Consider the following 17,550-nt stretch of genomic DNA (forward strand, 5'->3'; position numbering starts at 1 on the left):
TCTCTGTCGAATAAATAATAAAATCTTAAAAAAAAAAAAGAATTAAAAACATTTAAGAGCAAAGTCTCTCATAATCCAGTATGTTAACTTGTTAACGTGTGGGGCTTGAAACTCACAGTATGTGGGACGCTATGCAGGCGTGAACTGTGAACTGTCTTTCTAAATAAAAGGTTAGCTGGGTTTGTAAACGGTATCAGCAGAAACATTTTTTTGGTGGAAGAAAACATTTTAGTGGAAGAAAACCAATTTCACTGGGTCTTTCCACAAAAAGGTGAATAATTATTCAGATCAGCGAAAATGGCTTAGCAATTTAAAAATGTTTAAAAGAGAGAGAACACTCTTAGGACTTTTTTCTTTTAGAGTTTTTGTCCCCTGATCCTAAGTTTCTTGTGCTTTGATGCTTCTCCCTACTTTGACACAATATGCAAGCATTTTTTGACTCATCTCTTTGCATGAAGGTAGAAGGAGAGGTGGCCATTTTTGTTGCTGACGTAATTGCTCTATGCTAACTAACATGGAAGCGTCCCCTCTCGTGCATAATCGTGCTGCAAAACCAGACGCAAGCCAGTTCCTACGGGGGGGGGGGGGTTCTGTAGGTATCTTTCTCCCCTTAACGTACTGGAGGAAAATGTAAAGAAAATTTCTCATACTCTGGCTGGTTCAAACCATATTCACACTCACCCCATTGATTTTATTTGAAACCTATCTATCAAAGAAATTAAACCCTGCCATTTTCCCCTTGTGCTTAAAAAACCAAAGCCACCGTCAGGATACACATGTGCCAAGTATACTTTTTAACAGGTTTCAATGGTGTTTATAAACGTGGCAGAACTGAGGGAGTTACTTGAAGAGAAGTAGAGCTATCTGAAATTAATTGAAAGGGGGTTTATTATTTGCACATTTAAAGATTTGGTAAGAGTAAGAATACAACTTGCAAAAAATCAACAATGTGACCCTCACGCTATTGAAATTTAGTGGAAAACTCATTTTACTGTCTCCATGAGGATGAGGGGATGGGTATGTTTTCTTGAATTTCGTTATTAATTTACAAACTTCCATTCTGATGATATTCTGAAGACATCTGCTTTATTGCCTAAATTTTAGATCTAAAGTTTATCACTGTAATAGCTTCCCTTCTCGTCATCCTTTTTTGTTTGGTTGCTTATGTTACCTAGTTTCCTGGTAAGGGGTCAGAGGAACGAGAAAAATCTTCACACTGTCAAATCATTTTGCCGCACAACTTAGTTACAAAAATAAAAATGGCCCAAGCTACATATATACATTTCTAGTTACACTACACAGATATTTTTAGTTAAACCATATCCATTTCTGGCTTAATGAGAATATGTGGATTAGCAGTTAGAAATGTTTAAAGATTTCTAAATTTTGCAAACAATTCATGTAAGCATCGCCCTCCCCTTTCATCTGCAATGTTCAAAACAAAACCAAACACAACTAAAGCCACACCTAAAACCACACACATCAGTCACCTAATGTCCAAAATGACTCCAAAAGTTTCTCTGGCGTTAAACATTGAGCAGAGGACACACAACAAATGCTTCAAGGACTATTCATGCCAACCGTCAAGAATCGTAACATTACCGAAAAAGTACGCTTGTCCTTGGGGAGGACGCTTCAGAAGTAATTTACAAGGAGCATGGCTGTGTTAGAATTTTTTAAAGGAAAAAATAGTGTCTTTGGATAGAAAGAAACAATGTAAAAAAATCCCCTTTTTAAAATGCAGAAATAACTTCATTATCAATCTGCATTTACATTACTGCCCAAAAGAATGGGTCTGGAAAGACCATTTTCTGTACAGACACTAGTTAATCTCTGTATGAAAAGACAGCATCTGGCACAGGAATAAACAGGGAGAGCCTACAGACTGGTCTATTCGCACACATAGAGGCTTTCTTAAGGCTGATCCAGTGAATGAACCTTTGGATCCAGAAGTATTTCTTCATTTTCCTTCTTTTCGGTTGAGTTCCTAGCAAAAACCTGGAAGATGAGCTGTTCTCACTTGGCATATCTCCATTTATGGAGAGGATGGAATAATGACACCAAAAGGACTTTGGGTTTTCTTTTTTTTTTTCTTTTAAAAATAATTTGCTTTCTTTTGCATGCCACAGGACAGATTTCTAGTTTTAAAACAGGGTACATCAAGAACAAAAATATCCCCCCCTCCCCAACCATCTTTATTTTCACCAATACAAGAAATCCTTCTGGAAACATAAGCAAGTGACTAAACAGGATCGAACCACTGAATCTACAAGTTAATACATGATCTGTTATGGCAGAATAACCAAGAATTTTCCCCCAAAGAAAGATTTTAATTTTCCAAATATAAAAGTCTAAGAGGATCATACATGAACAAAAATCTCTTATTCCAGGTTTTATGGTAAAGGTGGATAACACACTGGCAGCCGAAGAAAGCTTAAACTCTTACTAATAAATAGATCCAAATTAAGAATTTCTACAACATTTCTTTAGAAAACAGAACCGGAATTCTTTTTTTTTTTTTCCTTTTTTTAAACGATGATCCTGTGGAATGTCTTTATCTAATATTGGAACAGTTAAACAGACACAAGGATGTTGATGACAGCTCAACAATGCTGGATGCAGGACGCTTACAGCTACACTTGTTTAAAAGTCCTACAGGTTTATTGACTAAGGCTAGACAACAATTCATATGATCCTATTTGGTGCATTTTCTACCATGGTCCAAGATCATTATATGGATACAGCCAAGGGCTGGGCCCCAACTTTCAGGAGAAAGACCACAAAGAAGAAAATCAGGGTGGCAATTTGGTCCCCCCAGTTGATTAATTGGTGTCCTGGAACTGGAAAAACAAAAGGTGGCAAATACAGACTGCAACGAGTAAAAGGAGTTGGAAAAGTTGGCGGAGAGTGGCACGGTATACGAGTAAGGTCACTGGGCTTGGGATGGCAAGGGCGCTGCATTGAAAGAGCATCCGTGGGACCAAGTACTTATAATGTCTTGTGGTGTCATTCCCTCAACGACTTTAGAATATCTGTATGCGATAATAAATAGATCAGTTATGTAATAAGGCAGTGTGTTGAATATGCATTCGTCCTGTGGAATGAACCACCACAGAGAGAGAGAGACGTGATACCATACACATTCTTTAAGTTTTCTTGTGTTGTGTTTGATTTGTTTGTTTTCAAGGCTATCCAGGCTAACTCTTCCCGGGGATTTCCTTGGAGAGAAGAGTGGTCCGCTGAGGCTGGTTTGCTTAACCTCTCCTTTATCAAGAGATGATGACTGGCTTTAATGAAAAATAAAGCTGAAGGTTGTTTGATTTTTATTTTTTCCCTTTTGGTTGCATCATTCTGAGTGTTTTCATATAAACAAACAAAAAAAAATCACAACCAAAAAAAAAAAAAAGTTTTTTGATGCATCCAGTTGTTGTATCCTCAGGATGTTCCAGATGTTTCCAGGTAACTCTGTAGTTTACGGACTGTGGTTTTGTCCAGCGAGCAAAGGTCAAAATCAAATGTCGTGTTTGTGATATGAAAGTGTCCAGTTTCTTCTATAAGGTTCACAATCTAGGGGAGTAAAGAAGAGAAAGATTGGGCAATAAGCAGTGGACAAAACCAGGCAAAGAGAGGGAGAGAGAGAGAGATGGAAGGGATCAAATACGGAACCAAGATACTAATATTCTCCTTTATAGCAAGAGGGTCCTATGCTATTGATGGCACGGAAATATCCCTTAGCCAGTTTGGTAAACCAAAGGAATAGTAACCCTTTGAAATTCTCAGTGAAAGCAGATTACCTATTCTCCTCATTCACAGTCTTTAAACTGACTCTTCCTTTCAAGTCATCAATAGACTATTTTGCTGTAAGCGTGGTTAGGGGGAGATAAAATTTCAAGACCCTTTTAAAAAATAGTTACTCAATGGATAGTGACTTTACTTACTAGATGTAAGGAAATTCCATCCTGGAAATAACAAAACTCCTTATAAAATAAAGTACACACATATAATAATGATCATTTTCCTTTCTGATTATGTTACTGAAAACTTAGAAAGTACCAAAACCCCAAAGGGAAAAAGAGAAACCATCTATAATCCCACCCCCTGAGGACCATGGGCATTAACTGGAAGGGGGCTGAGACTGTTTTGTTGTTTGATCTGGGTGCTGGTTACAAAAGATGCATTCACTCTGTTAAAATTCAGCTAGCTGGACGCTTTGTTAGAACTCAACAAAATGAATAAAAACCTGTATTTACTACTTACAATCATATTCTGTTTATTCCCTCGGATATTTGGGGGGTAATAAGTATTATATAAAAAAAGAAAAAAACCTTTGTCTCCTCATGTGGACTAGTCCTACCTCATCTCTGACTGCATGGGCTCCAACTTTCAGACATAAGATGGTGGCCGAGGTCCTACTGTTGTCTTGCCTTGGCTTTCAATGTGAAGAATGATGCTGGGCATTGGTCTGAGAGAATCTTTTAGGTTACGTGTCTTTCCATTCTTATTTTACTCATAATTTTATCAGAAATGGATGCTGTGCCTACGTAACATGGACTTGAGGTATGTATGTTGTGGGTAAAGTGGGATGAAGGGGGGTAATTTTAGCAAGCTTTGTGGGGGAGAGAAAGAAAAGTATCAGGATGAAAGAAAAAATAACCCTTCTATTTATTTTTAGTTGTCTGTTACTCCCCTCCTATCACTCGCTTCTCATTCTCTTTAGTTCACCTTAAAAAAGAGGACAATTTTAACTAGCGTATTATTTATTCAGTGGAGTTTCAGATTACCTAATTTCAGGTGGAAAACAGCAGAAAGGAAACTTCTGACCCTCTCTTCTTAGAATTAGTTTTCTTAAAAAAATGGTAATTTTGTGAACTATTCCCTATGGGTCAATGGCTCTCAACAGAAAATGTGCTCCCCATTCCTGACATATTTGACTTCCACAGAAGCATAAAAGACATACTGAACCCCAATCCAATTAATCGCCCAGCTCCAGACCGAGCTATTATTGCCTTATTCAATGTCTGGAACTCTTTTTTACAGATACAACTATGGGCTCATGATAAAGCAAGTTACTCTCACTGTGAAATCATGACTGATAACAGCAAACTGCCTACCTACTATTTTTTTATCCTTCCTTTTTTTTTTTCTTTTTTTTTTTTTTTTTACTAATAGAAGCTTGATTTTTCTGGAAGTAGCCACAAGCCCAGCTATAACGCTTGCCTCCCCAGATCCACTTGCAGCATTTGACAGATACTGCTACTTACAATTTATTTGTCAGAGGTCAGTGGGATTTCAGGACCATTTTTGAAAACACTGTAGACCAGGAGGATGTGTCTTCTGGCCTCTGTCCCCCCTTCCTGTCTGCAGTAAAGATGGAAGCTTGTCTTCCCCACAAGAGGATGAATGCAAGATGGGCAAGTCGGGCAGAGCAGGACAGCAAGGCGTCTATGTCCGCAGTGACCTCTTACTTACTTTAAACCACTGGAGCCAGGCTTCTAGCTCCAGCTCAAGCAGCAAGAGATTACCAGAAAGCGTGTCCCCATTTACGGCTAAACTACCACGTTCACGTAAGAACTCATCAAGCAAGAGCTGATTAACACTAAAAGATCTAAAATGGATCCTCGTTCGTGTTATTAGTTAATAGTGACCGAGCTTTGGCTAAGTAACCCACACACGTCCACATACATAGACACACACCCAGCTATGGCCACACACAAAATTTCAAGGCAATCAAATACTTAATTCAACTGCTGCTAAATGCATACTCACAGTAGTTTCCAGAGTAAATGATCTCTTTTGTGATACTGGGAAGAAATACTGTAGGGCTAGTGAAAATGTGTCATCTTCAGCACCGAAAAAAATTGGCTTTCAACGTACACAATGAAGGCAAATAACAATTACCCCGGAATGTGACCTGTCTCCGCAGTGAGCTGGCCGGGAGGGAAGTGCCCAAGCATTCATCATGGAGTCCCGAATTTCGGGTATCAGTTCCGACCCGGCTCCCTCTCTGACGGGCACTGCACAGAATATAACCGGAGCCTCCCTCTCTTCTTCACCTACGCATGGGGACGACTCCACCCGTGCTACGTATTACACAGGGTTGTGCAGAGGCTCAAATAAGATAATAGGATAAATAAAGCTGCTTTATGAACTAAATTGCTATACAGATGAGGGTAACATGATTATGATTACCATATAAATATAAACGTAGCCTTAATGATCTGGGAGGTAACTGTACAGAACTTGGACCATCACAGCCAGTGCCTTCCTGCCTCCCCTCATTGACTGTGGGCCATTTCATTAGCACTAAAACAAATGAAGCAGGGAAAATGCCAGAAGCTAAAACGCAGAAAAGGCCTACTTGAATTAAAAAAAAAAAATTATAATAAAAGTTGCAGGGGTAAGGGAAGAGAGCTGGGAGGGCAGGAGAGGAAGGAGAGTAGTTACATCACAATGTGGGGGGAAGGGACAGTCCTAGGTTCTCCCTCTGAAATGGTAACTCACTCCTTTAAGAAGATACCTTTCTGTGACTCAATATAGCTGCTGACTAATTACTGAACAATACATAGGAAACAGAGCAATAAAAAGACCTTCTAGAAAAAGCCACTTGATTTTAAAGCAAATAAACCCACTTGCCTGTTAGGAGACGGGGTGTCTCATGTGCACGGGACTGCCTCATAGGTTTCCTGTGCTGGGATGAGAGACCTCCTCCCTCCTCCACATGCGGCACCGCCGCCCCCCACAGCCAAAAACACACACACATAACACACACACACACACACAAATGAAGGAGATCCGATCAGTACCACTAAATGAGCCCCACATTTTTATGGGAGCTTGTAAGAATACATCAAGGTAGACGCAGGGACAGCCTTGAAGTAGTAGTAATTGCAGTGGCAGCAGTCGGGGCGTTCGGGACGATTCGCCAAAGGGAACAGCATTAACCATGTGAATTACTACAGCATGTACCCACGTCCTCAATTAAGTAAAGACTTCATAAAGAAAAATAAATGTGGGTTCCTTTCCAGGAATCCTGATAGTGAGAACATCAGAAGCACAGCATTCACATGCCTTACTCCAATGCTTAAGCCCCAAAGCCTAGAAACACCCCACTGGTCCCCGAAGGCTGCCTCCCTCGCTGCCCGGCTGCAGGACCGCCTTGCTCTGCTGATGTGGGCTGGCTCCACCCTGCTGCCATCAGCCTGCGACCTCCTGCAGTCATGCGTGCCTCCCCCAGATAACAGCAATAATAAAAGACAGTGACTGTAGATAAGAAAAGAAGGCAAGGGTACATGGTGTGGATGCTTAGTGGAAAAGGAAGAGTATCTCAACCGCTCAACTCATTCTTCCCATCACGATTACGGGGAAAACATTTGTGATGGATTATTTCCTGCCACAAAGCCTTTTAGGGGGTACCTTTTAGGCTGTTTAAAAACAAACAAACAAAGAAACAAAAAAACCCACAACAATGTAAGGTTTCCTTGTTAAATCTCTGGCTCTTTTCCCAACCCTGGTTTTTCATTATAAAAACATAGATGCATTATTTTTAGTCTGATTATATTTCTTAAAAAATGAGGGTTCTTTCTGCCCAAAAGCAGCCCTTTCATTGAGGGGAAGTAACGACCAAGCTTTGCTTTAACCGCTGCTGCATGCAGTGGATTCAGGTCTGGGAGATGTTAGGTCTTCCTGTAGAATCGCCTGGGCTACAGGCAGGGAAGTGCTGTTCACGGTGGGAGCCCATGGGCCCTACCCTGGGTGAGGAGGTGGCTGTCGGGGCCCCAGCTGTAAGGGGTTCTGTGACAGGGAGGCAATTTCCCAAGATGGCGATTACCTTCAGCAGATCGCTCCTCAGGGAGGGTTCTCCATGATGTGAGGAGGAATACTCTGACATACCACTCATTTCCCACCTTCCTGAAGACAATTTTAGAAGTATAGTAGCTGTTATCTAAACGGTCAACCTGTCTTCTAAGGAAGCCCTGGTTCTCCTTGGAGCTTTTGCTTCATCCTAAGATGCCAAACCCAGACTCACAGCTCCACTGCTGGGGAGGTTAGGAGCGCTCAATCTCCCTTTCTGAATAAATGTGGAACGCATGGTTTGAAGAGAAATCAAATTATTAGTCAGTGCTAGGTACTCAGATCTCTGGGTTTGACTGTATCCCCTGTACGTATTTTTACCTTAAGGACAAGGGGCTTAAGATCTCAGGCTCTCTTGACCCAGGGCTTTCTGCTCATTAAGCTACATGCTGGGGGCCAGCACCACATGTCCCCAGAGTAAAACAAAGACACTAACCACTTCTTGTGAGCCAAATAAAACCGTCAGACCAGAGTTTTTGATAGGACGTGTTTGATACTAAAAGACCTCGGATCCGATCCTGGCCTCCCCAGAAATCTTGTCGCAGGTGCTCAGGTCCACGTGGTGGAGAACACGTCAACTTTGCGGAATGTGTTCCATGAGATGAGCAGCTCTCGAGGTGGAGAAAACATCAGTCCTCACTAGTGCTATGTTTTACAATAGGAATTAATTAAGCAGTAAACCGTGACAGGACATGCATCATGGTATCATAATCACAAGCCTCAGCTGCATTACAAGGCAAAAGGCCAAAGACTGAGAGCTTTCAACCGGCCTGGGAATGCAATTAGGCTGAAACGCTGTGTGTCCTGCAGCGCCTTGATGCCAGGCTAAAAATTCATAGCCATCACTCTTTCCCTTTAGGACACTAAAGTAATCCACTTCGATAGAATTCTCGAGTAAGCCACCTTCCCTCACGATTCTTTCAAAGGTCAAACGAAAGGACAGTGTGAAATCGGGAATGCCAATGACACCCCAAGGTAAGACCCTGCCAATGGCCTACTTCTTCCACTTGCTGGCTGGGCTTTCTTTGTGAAGGTGTCCCAACCCTGCCCAAACAGCTGTTTCACTCTCCTGCGAGACTCACTATTTGGGCCCGGCTTGTGCATTAATAGCTTTATTGGACAAGCGCTCCACAGTGGTTCAGAGCTGGTGTTTAAAAAGGGATAGAAAGGGATGGGAATATCAGCTAATAGATTTACCATCACCATTCAGTCAATTAACCCCATATAATTGGTAAGTGGCAAGCCGAACAATTTTCATGTCTACAAAAGAACGCTGAAGAAAGATACTAGCAGAGGACTAGAATAATTCTTAGGGTGAACCACTCCAGTCCTGCTCCCCTATCCAGACTCACTTCAGTGGAAATGCAAGAAATGCAACTCATCCCAATTAAGAATCATAGGTCTGTAACAGTTTTGTTCAAATCTGAAACTCTAGAAGGGTTAAAAAAAAAAAAACTTATCAGACAAATCAGGGAACTTGGCAGGTTTGAGAGTGCGTATTTATAGATTTCAGCAAAAAACGTACACAGAATATAAATGTGACCATCGGCCATTAAACATTAAAAAAATAATAACCCACACACAGCTGGGGTAGATTAAGGACTACTTCAAGTCATTTGAAAGTAGTAATAAAACAAAATTCAACAGTGAACTAATCTACAAACCCACCCTGGAATTTAGAACGCAACCTTCTCTTTGGCTGTTAAAGAAAAGTTATTTATCAGTAGCCGCTGTTAATGTGACAGACACATGTACTATAACTATAGTAAAATTAAAAAGCACCCTTATCTTCGCAAAACATCAAATTGTTCTAATAGAAGTTTCCCCACTCCACAAGTATTTCACAGTTGAGTTCATAATAATAGATGTATGTTGTACAAGATAAGAGAAATGAGGAAAATATTTCTTTCCCTTAGAAGAGCGCTGGCAAAAGGTTACTCCATTGAATCACAAATGTTTACAACACTTGACTGAAATTCTTATCACTGTTTTCTCATGAAACTAGAAGCCTGGGCCCCAAGGCTTTTGCATTCCCACTCTTCCCCTCCCCAGCCCACAGGCTGGAGGAATCAGTGTTTTCCGGCCCCATTGCCTCCACCCGTGGCCGGTTTTCCTCACCTGCAACACCAGGGGAGGGAGGCGACCCACCCAAGCTCTGCAGCAGACTTCCAGCAGCCTCGGCAATGAGCACTCCCCCCACCCCCACCCCCCAAATCCTTCTGCAGGTGGCGTCAGCCCTGTGCTGACAGTGTAGGGCTGGCGTGGCCTCCAGGGGCTAGGACACTACCCCCGGGTGAAGTAGGCCTTGCAGCTTCTGGAAAGGGTTGTGCTAAAAAGCATTTCTCACCTGCTGCAGAATGTGTCTCTCCCTCAGCGTCATTAACCTTCTGTGAAGCTCTACCAGTTCATCTAGGTAGGCCTGAAAGAGAAGAGTAACCCCAAAGAACAAGCACTTTAGGAGGCAATCCGAAAATAACACAGCAAATAAGCAGGCACGTACCAGCGGCCATCGGAGATGCCCCGTTCCACCTCCCTTTCCTAGGCTGTGTGGACTCGGCGCCCAAGGCTCCCACACACCCAGTCTCCCTTGACCAACTGTTCTCCTTACAAAGCCAGCCTTTTGATGAAGGGCAAATTATCGCACTCTTTACTCTCAACAAGATTCAAGGAAAAGATCCCACCCTCTCCCAGTAACACCCTCTAGAGAGAGAAAGGGTACTCCGTGGTGGATTGTGAGTTTACACGTATTAGCACAGGCTTTTTTTTTTTCTTTTTTTAATTCCATCTCAGAAGATTTTTAACTAAGAGAATAAAAGTCTAAATTTGAACATGGAAGTATAAATGCACATAACTAATTATGTCAGGACAAATTCTTAAAAAAAAAAAAAAAAGCTTTCCCAGTCCTATCTAACATCGCCAGTAAACAGCAAGTGACAGGAGAATGTCATGAAAAACAGAGAGGACTACCCAAATTAGCACCTGGTTTGTCGAAACCTCCCCTGAAAGGGCAGAAGCGCACCTCTCTTTCCATATGCTCTGACTCCAGAATCTTTCAGCGTAACTGCATGGGTTTTCCTAGCGCCGTTTGCCGTGAAGGCAAAGGAAAGGTTTGTGCAGCTTGTCAGTTCTGCCTTGACCCCACAAAGTACGTTCTGACCCCACCCACAACAGCAGACTGACCCCCAACAGGTCTTGAAGTCAGATTTGGAATGCATGACGTACACTGGGAAAGCACACCACGCTAGGATCGGGTGTCCCCCCCTCACTTACGGCTGAGGTTCCTCAATCCTCCTCCTCCACCATGGTTTTCTTACCCCCCAAAACCTCCCACCAATGCAGGCATCAAGGCAAATGGTAGCATAAGGGCCCAGCATCACACCGAAGACATAAGCAAGACTTGGAAAACAAACTACAAAGCACCAAGAAGAAGTGCTCATCATTTGGGGGTGTGGGGGCACTTCCGATGAAGACACGGAAGGGGAGCCAGCAAGGACTTGGTCAAGGGAAACACCTGGAAAGGGAAGCCAGTCGGTGCTACAGCCCTCCCAAGGAACACCCTGGAAACCTACCTTGTCACATTCACCATTCTTTATTTGCTTATCTGATTTGCTTTGCTTTATTGGACTTTTCACTTCAAGAATCTAGGGATCAAAGAGAACACTGGTAAATGTGATTTCAGGCACTTCGTAGAGAACCGACCCCCTACACAAAGGCACTTAGGCATGAAATGTCCTACAATAATATCACTTTCCAAATAGCACTTCTCTACACGTTTTCTTTTTTCTCTTCTCACTCTGTCTTGGAAAATAAAGGACTTCTATCTGAAATGCTGAGTCAGGGCATCAGACTTTAAAAAAAAAAAAAAAGTTGACAATAAGGAAATTGATCCAAGCTTCCAAGGCTGCTGCTTTTCTGTGACAACACTCTCACACATATGTACAGCAGCTGAGTTCTACTGGATTACAGTCCCCGTGGCAAGAATTTTTTCTTACTCATTCTGCTGTTTCAGCATGACTACCAGTGCTCAGCATGCTAGGGATGATAAAACAAACACTCAAATGCCCTTTTTAGTACCTGACTTTCAGATTCTAAAAATTACTCCCATCCACTAAATGGATGCAGCTTTGGAAATGAAGATGGCCGTCAGTTACACTGCTTGCTCCCAACTTGGGATCCTCCGACTCAAGAAATAAGGGGGCAGGACTCTCTTCCGCGTTTCAAGAAATGATGTGTTTACCCGTGATAAAACACCAAGTACCTGTCCTTTCACCTGAACCGATTACAGCTTAGGGTGTGAACGGAAGTTCTGTGTGCTGTGTGGAAGCTTCCGTGGGGAGCTAGGTTTTTAACAAATTAGAAGGAGAAACAAATTATTATTTAATAAATACAGTGGGTTTATTAGAGTCCCCAAAATTGAGGATTATAAGGGAAGTATTTTTAAACGGGCCTTGTTTAAAATTGCTGAGATCTGCTGAATTTATTGATGAGTGTTTACAAATGTATATAAACATAAAAAGCAAAGTAATGTCTTTTTCATGATAACCTCATTACCAAGTGAGTTATAATCGGAAGCTAATATGAAGGAGGAAAATACCAAATAAAGGATATATTTAAGAAGTCTCATATTCCTACTGCTCTTCTTTATCCATTCTCTGCTGTGAGACACAGACACACACACACACACACACACACACACACACACACAGAGTTCTGTTCAAAAATCTACTATTTTCCATAACACAAAAATGACTTTAAAATTAGCCCACTTTTAGTACGTGGTGGAAAGAGCCCTGACGGGACTCAGAAACCCAAGGTCAGGACCTGGCCCTATTATTTAACATTTCTGGACCTCAAAAAAGATGAGATGAACTAAATAAGACGAACATGATGAACAAGATTCAGCTGTAAAAGGTCATCCTACCAACAGTTTACCTGTTGTGGATATAGGACCGTGACATTCTGGGAAAGACCAAATACTTCTAAAAGGGTATATTTCCCTTTGCGTTTAGGATGATGCATGGGTAAGAAGTGAGCTTCGACGAAGTCTTTCCTGAGAATTGCCTCTATTTCTTCAGTTTTAACATTAAGATAACCAGATGACCAACCTGACCAGGCTTAAAATACAATGCTTTGGGCAACGCAAGGAAATTACTTAATCACTGGGGCAAGGCAATCGTTTTTAACGTGCTGCACTGTAAAGGAAACCCAACACTCTACTACATTCAGAATTTCCTTCTCTGTTGTTGTTGGAAATGAGACCTCACGGGGAAACTCCGAGCTCAGAGACCTAGGAGTAAGTAGGTCAGTAGATGGCACTCCTCGCCAATTCAGACACGCGGTTGGGCAAGGCAGAGACAGACAGTCGGCCGAGATTCCAGGCCAGAGAGAAAAACAGCGCCCGCATGCCTGCCGTGTGCATTAGAAAACTGAATTGCGTTGCCATCATATCCCACTGTGCCCCCCCTTCCCATCCCCCTCGTCCCTGCACTCTCGGGGTCAAAGTGACTAAGGACATTATATCTGTAAGGCAACTCTGCTAACTAGGTTTAGAGAGTTCTACCACCTTCTCTTCAGAGCAGAAAATAGAACATTCGAGGCACTTAAGTCCCACCCTACACATTCCGTAAGTGCTACAGCACAGAGGCCAAACTACATTGAAATCCTAGTTTCTTTCTTCTGTAGCTGCAGTGGCAGGAACAAAAGCTCCGGGTGTCAGTGATCCGCCTCAAGTTACTGAGTGGCTGCCCAGAGAGGGCTCAGTTAATCTTCCTTCTTTGATCTCTCCCTGCTCCAAAATAAACAGCTTTGTCAGAACCTCATTCTGAGAGAGCTGAGCCATGCTGAAGACAATTGTTTTATTTATGATCATTTCTTATCTTTAAGGAAACGACTCCAGAATATAAAAGTACAGCACCTTGTCTTCCATGGGCTTATTTCAAACCAGTTTAACTGGATAGACTCTTTAATTTCATTCAACATGCCTTGCAGGCTGATAGGTAATTTATGATATTCTGAATATTAACTTGGGTCCAATGGATCACTTCCTTCCCTCAAGGCGCCTCCCCCCACCCCCTTTCTCCTCCATACATTCAGCCAAAGAGGATCTGGAATTTTGATTTTGTTTGAAACTCATGTAAGGGAGGTTTGGAGTTGAATAATAATAATAATAATAACACACACACACACACACACACACACACACACACACACACACTCCCTCTGGTTAAAGCGGCACAGCACTCACTATTATTCCCCATTAAGCTTTACTGAAGGAGACAGCCACCCAGACTGCCAAGATGGTAGTCCCCTAAAACAGAACTAAGATTAGTTGCACTTCGATCCTCAATCTGAGGATGTGGCTTGAGAATCAAACTTTCAAGATTATTATTTTCCTGTATCCCTTTGTGAGGACTGACAACTCAATTATTCAGCAGATGGATTCTCTACTGATAGGTCTTTCATGTTAATGATCGCTAGTAGCCCCTAACAATACTCAGGTTAATTACTTGCTTTGTTGACATGTGGCTCTCTGTCTGTTCACTTTTTTTCAATAGTTAGAAAATGTTTGACTCAATTAGCACTTTCTCTTTTCCCTACTCCCTGGAAGATTTGAGAATGGGAAAGGAAAACTCGGCTTTATCATAATTTACAGAAATTTGAGAGATCATTATCGACTTGCAGACAGAGAGCAACCAAGGAAACTCATCTCATAAGGCCTGTGAAACAGGAAGTCTGTTTTCATCTATTTTATTTGATGTGGAATTTCAAATTATCATACATACATTCAAATAAAGACGGAAAACACATTCTAAGCTGAAATTCGGGGGACTTTTATGTTTTTAATTAATCCTACTCTTTCACTTCACTGGCATGGAGAACTAAGTAAGACTAGCAATTTTTTAAGAAGTCCTAGAACACGGACTTAAAGGAACAGCAACACACCTGCCCCGAAGCAGGTGATTTGAGGGGTTAAGAAATCAATTCTAAACGAAGTTTTAAAACCCTTCTCTTGCTCTCTGTTCCAGGACAGCTCCTAGGAGGTACGTGCTCTTGCGGTACCACGTGCATTTCCTACCCTACACTGGCTGAAAGTGAAAGCATATGGACTTTCTTATTATGCTTATAGGTGCACGGAGGAAGTGACATATAACTGAGTATTCCTGACAGATTGATGATTCACATGTGTGAAGCTACATTTGTCGAATAAACATATGCCAAGGAACCAGTGGTATGCTATCTAATTGGATAAAGCAATTTTTACCCTCACCAGATAGATGATACCATTCATTTTTTCATCTCGTTTTGCTAGACAGGTTTAAAAAAAAAAATCTGACAAAGAATCCAAAGCTTTCCCTGGAAGCCAAGACTTGAGGCAAGTCACTTCAAGACTGCCCATCCAGGAAGTATGGAGGGTTGGTTTCAAAGGCAAGATGGGGGCTTCATGGAGCTGCATTTATTTATCAGGCACAGTCCTAACCCGGACTAGGAATGAAGCTAAGAGGGCTTAAGGAGGGGCTTACCTAACGCCCCTAACTCCCAATAGTGCACTGCTGCTGCCCACGAGGGACCCTGGTTCTAACACGCCCCCCACCGGATGCAGAAATCAGGGTTCTGTAGCTTTAAACATGCAAATATATTCAAAGCCCAAATTCTATCCTTTTGCCAGTTTTTACTGAAGGCACAGATTTACAAAAGAAACTCAAGTTATCTAGTTAGCCAGCCCAGGGGTCTTCCCAACTGATTGGTGATGATGGTTACACCCTTCATCTCCACCTGCCCCAGAAGTGCTTGATGCGGGCGGGGGGCTGGCCAGGCCAAGGGCATGGCTGGCACCGGAGCTGGAGAACACAGGGATGCAGGGAGGTAGGGTAAGGAGTAAGAATGTACTAACTCCTCGAACAGCCAGTCTGTAACAGATGATGAGGCTGGGCTCGCATTCCCATGTAGGCCACAGAGAAATTGCAGCTGAATATACGCGGTGAGGCAGAGAACACTGGTATTATTCCTACACCATAATGAGGGCTTGAAGTTGTGGATAAACTTTATAAATGAGGTATTTTAAATTTTAAGAGATCTTATGTTTTATGCAAAATTTAAAAAGAAAAAATCTTCAGCTATAAAAATCACATTTCCCAGTAAAGCAAAGATCACAAATTCAAGGACAAGGCTGTTTAAAATTGTAGGACATCTGTGAAAGAGAATAATTTCGGAAAAGTGCAGTTCTTTTATTCTCAAGTTCATAATATTCACAGGGTAACTTGGATTAAGCAATTATTTTAGAGGTCACGGGGAATCAGCCCAAACAAAGAGATAAGAATAGCTTACATAAATGAGTGTTATCCACTCAATGCACTACGAGGCTTTTACAATATTCACGATACTTGAAATTCGTTTATTTTAGTATTTAAAATACCCCATTCTTAATCACCTATTTAACAAAAGCTCTTCATCATAGCTTTCAAAGTTTTGCCTAGACCTTATCCAAAGAACTATATTCTGAATTGACTATGAAATTAATAAGGCTTCCTTTTGTTTGATTCATAACAATGATAATGACCATTATTTATTCTGCATTTTATTAACTATTCCTTACAATTCCCAATGATGACCCTCTTTCCCTGGATAAGCACACGGAGGCAAAGCAGCTATGATCATAAACACCTACTCCCATCAGCGGAGTGCCAAGTAGGTACGAGCACGGCCTCATGCTCTTTACAAATACAGTATTTATCATCGTCCTGACAGTCAGCGAGGCAGTATTAATGTCCCCATTTATGGACGAGGAAACTGAGAACCAAAAGTTCAAAGTTAATTTCCCACCAGTACATAACTGTAAATTATTAAAACAAAGAAATGGGCTTTATCCTAGCTGCAAAGATTATATTCTTCCTAATTCATTAAATAAGCCTACTTAACTGCTGAGGGGGGAAAAAACGCCCATAGGAATCAGGAGCAAATGAGCAACACTTTCTGTCACCATCCCTTCCTGCATCGATGTAATTAACCCATCGGATGGAACATACTTTTCATGACGACAGAAATTATTTCACCCAACTATGTGTTTATTGCAAAGGTTGCAAATTCCCATTTATTCGATAGTGAGAGAAACTCTGTTTAAAATTAAGGGATCAAAAATTTCATGTGCTTTGTGAAAACGATCACACCTAGTTTGGCAGAGTCCTGAAGAGTGCAAACCCAGCCATTTACCTGGTTGTTGTTGGTTTTTAATAAAGGTGGCGGGGGTTCGTGATGTAGGGGCGAAGAAGCTGAGCTGCTTTCACTGTCGCTACCATCACTTAAGCTAACTCTGAAAAGAAACAGAAGTCACATGCATCAGCACAGGCAGTTCGTGAAATATCTAAGGAAAGAGGCGTGGAGAGCAAGGAATCCAAATGCTAATCACCGGAAACTTGTTTCTACTCCTCCGACCACTAACCCATACTGGCACTTACTTTGTATGGAACCATGTTAACTGTTTTACTGGTATTTCTCACTCAATGACCCTTATGTCAATAGATGAGGAGGGGCGCCTGAGCGGCTCAGTCGTTAAGTGTCTGCCTTCGGCTCAGGGCGTGATCCCGGCATTCTGGGATCAAGCCCCACATCAGGCTTCTCTGCTGGGAGCCTGCTTCTTCCTCTCCCACTCCCCCTGCCTGTGTTCCCTCTCTCACTGACTGTCTCTATCTCTGTGAAATAAAT

General features: G+C 41.9%; 1 protein-coding gene across 3 annotated transcripts in view; it reads right to left on the reverse strand.

Moving 5' to 3' along the window:
* Positions 1 to 872: 872 nt before the first annotated feature.
* MLLT3 (MLLT3 super elongation complex subunit) overlaps positions 873 to 17,550 on the reverse strand; it is a 271,751-nt gene continuing 255,073 nt past the window's right edge. For 2 of the 3 annotated variants that reach the window (XM_034663970.1, XM_034663971.1), the window contains exons 8-11: positions 17,059 to 17,158; positions 11,421 to 11,492; positions 10,199 to 10,270; positions 873 to 3,567 (exon numbers count right to left, since the gene is read on the reverse strand). In XM_034663970.1, coding sequence (XP_034519861.1) covers positions 3,436 to 3,567; positions 10,199 to 10,270; positions 11,421 to 11,492; positions 17,059 to 17,158 — 376 coding nt within the window. In that variant the 3' untranslated portion in view covers positions 873 to 3,435. The remainder of the gene's footprint in view (positions 3,568 to 10,198; positions 10,271 to 11,420; positions 11,493 to 17,058; positions 17,159 to 17,550) is intronic. The other variant, XM_034663972.1, reaches the window with a different exon arrangement.

The sequence above is a fragment of the Ailuropoda melanoleuca genome, chromosome 7, assembly GCF_002007445.2.
Source record: "Ailuropoda melanoleuca isolate Jingjing chromosome 7, ASM200744v2, whole genome shotgun sequence".
Taxonomy (NCBI): Eukaryota; Metazoa; Chordata; class Mammalia; order Carnivora; family Ursidae; genus Ailuropoda; species Ailuropoda melanoleuca.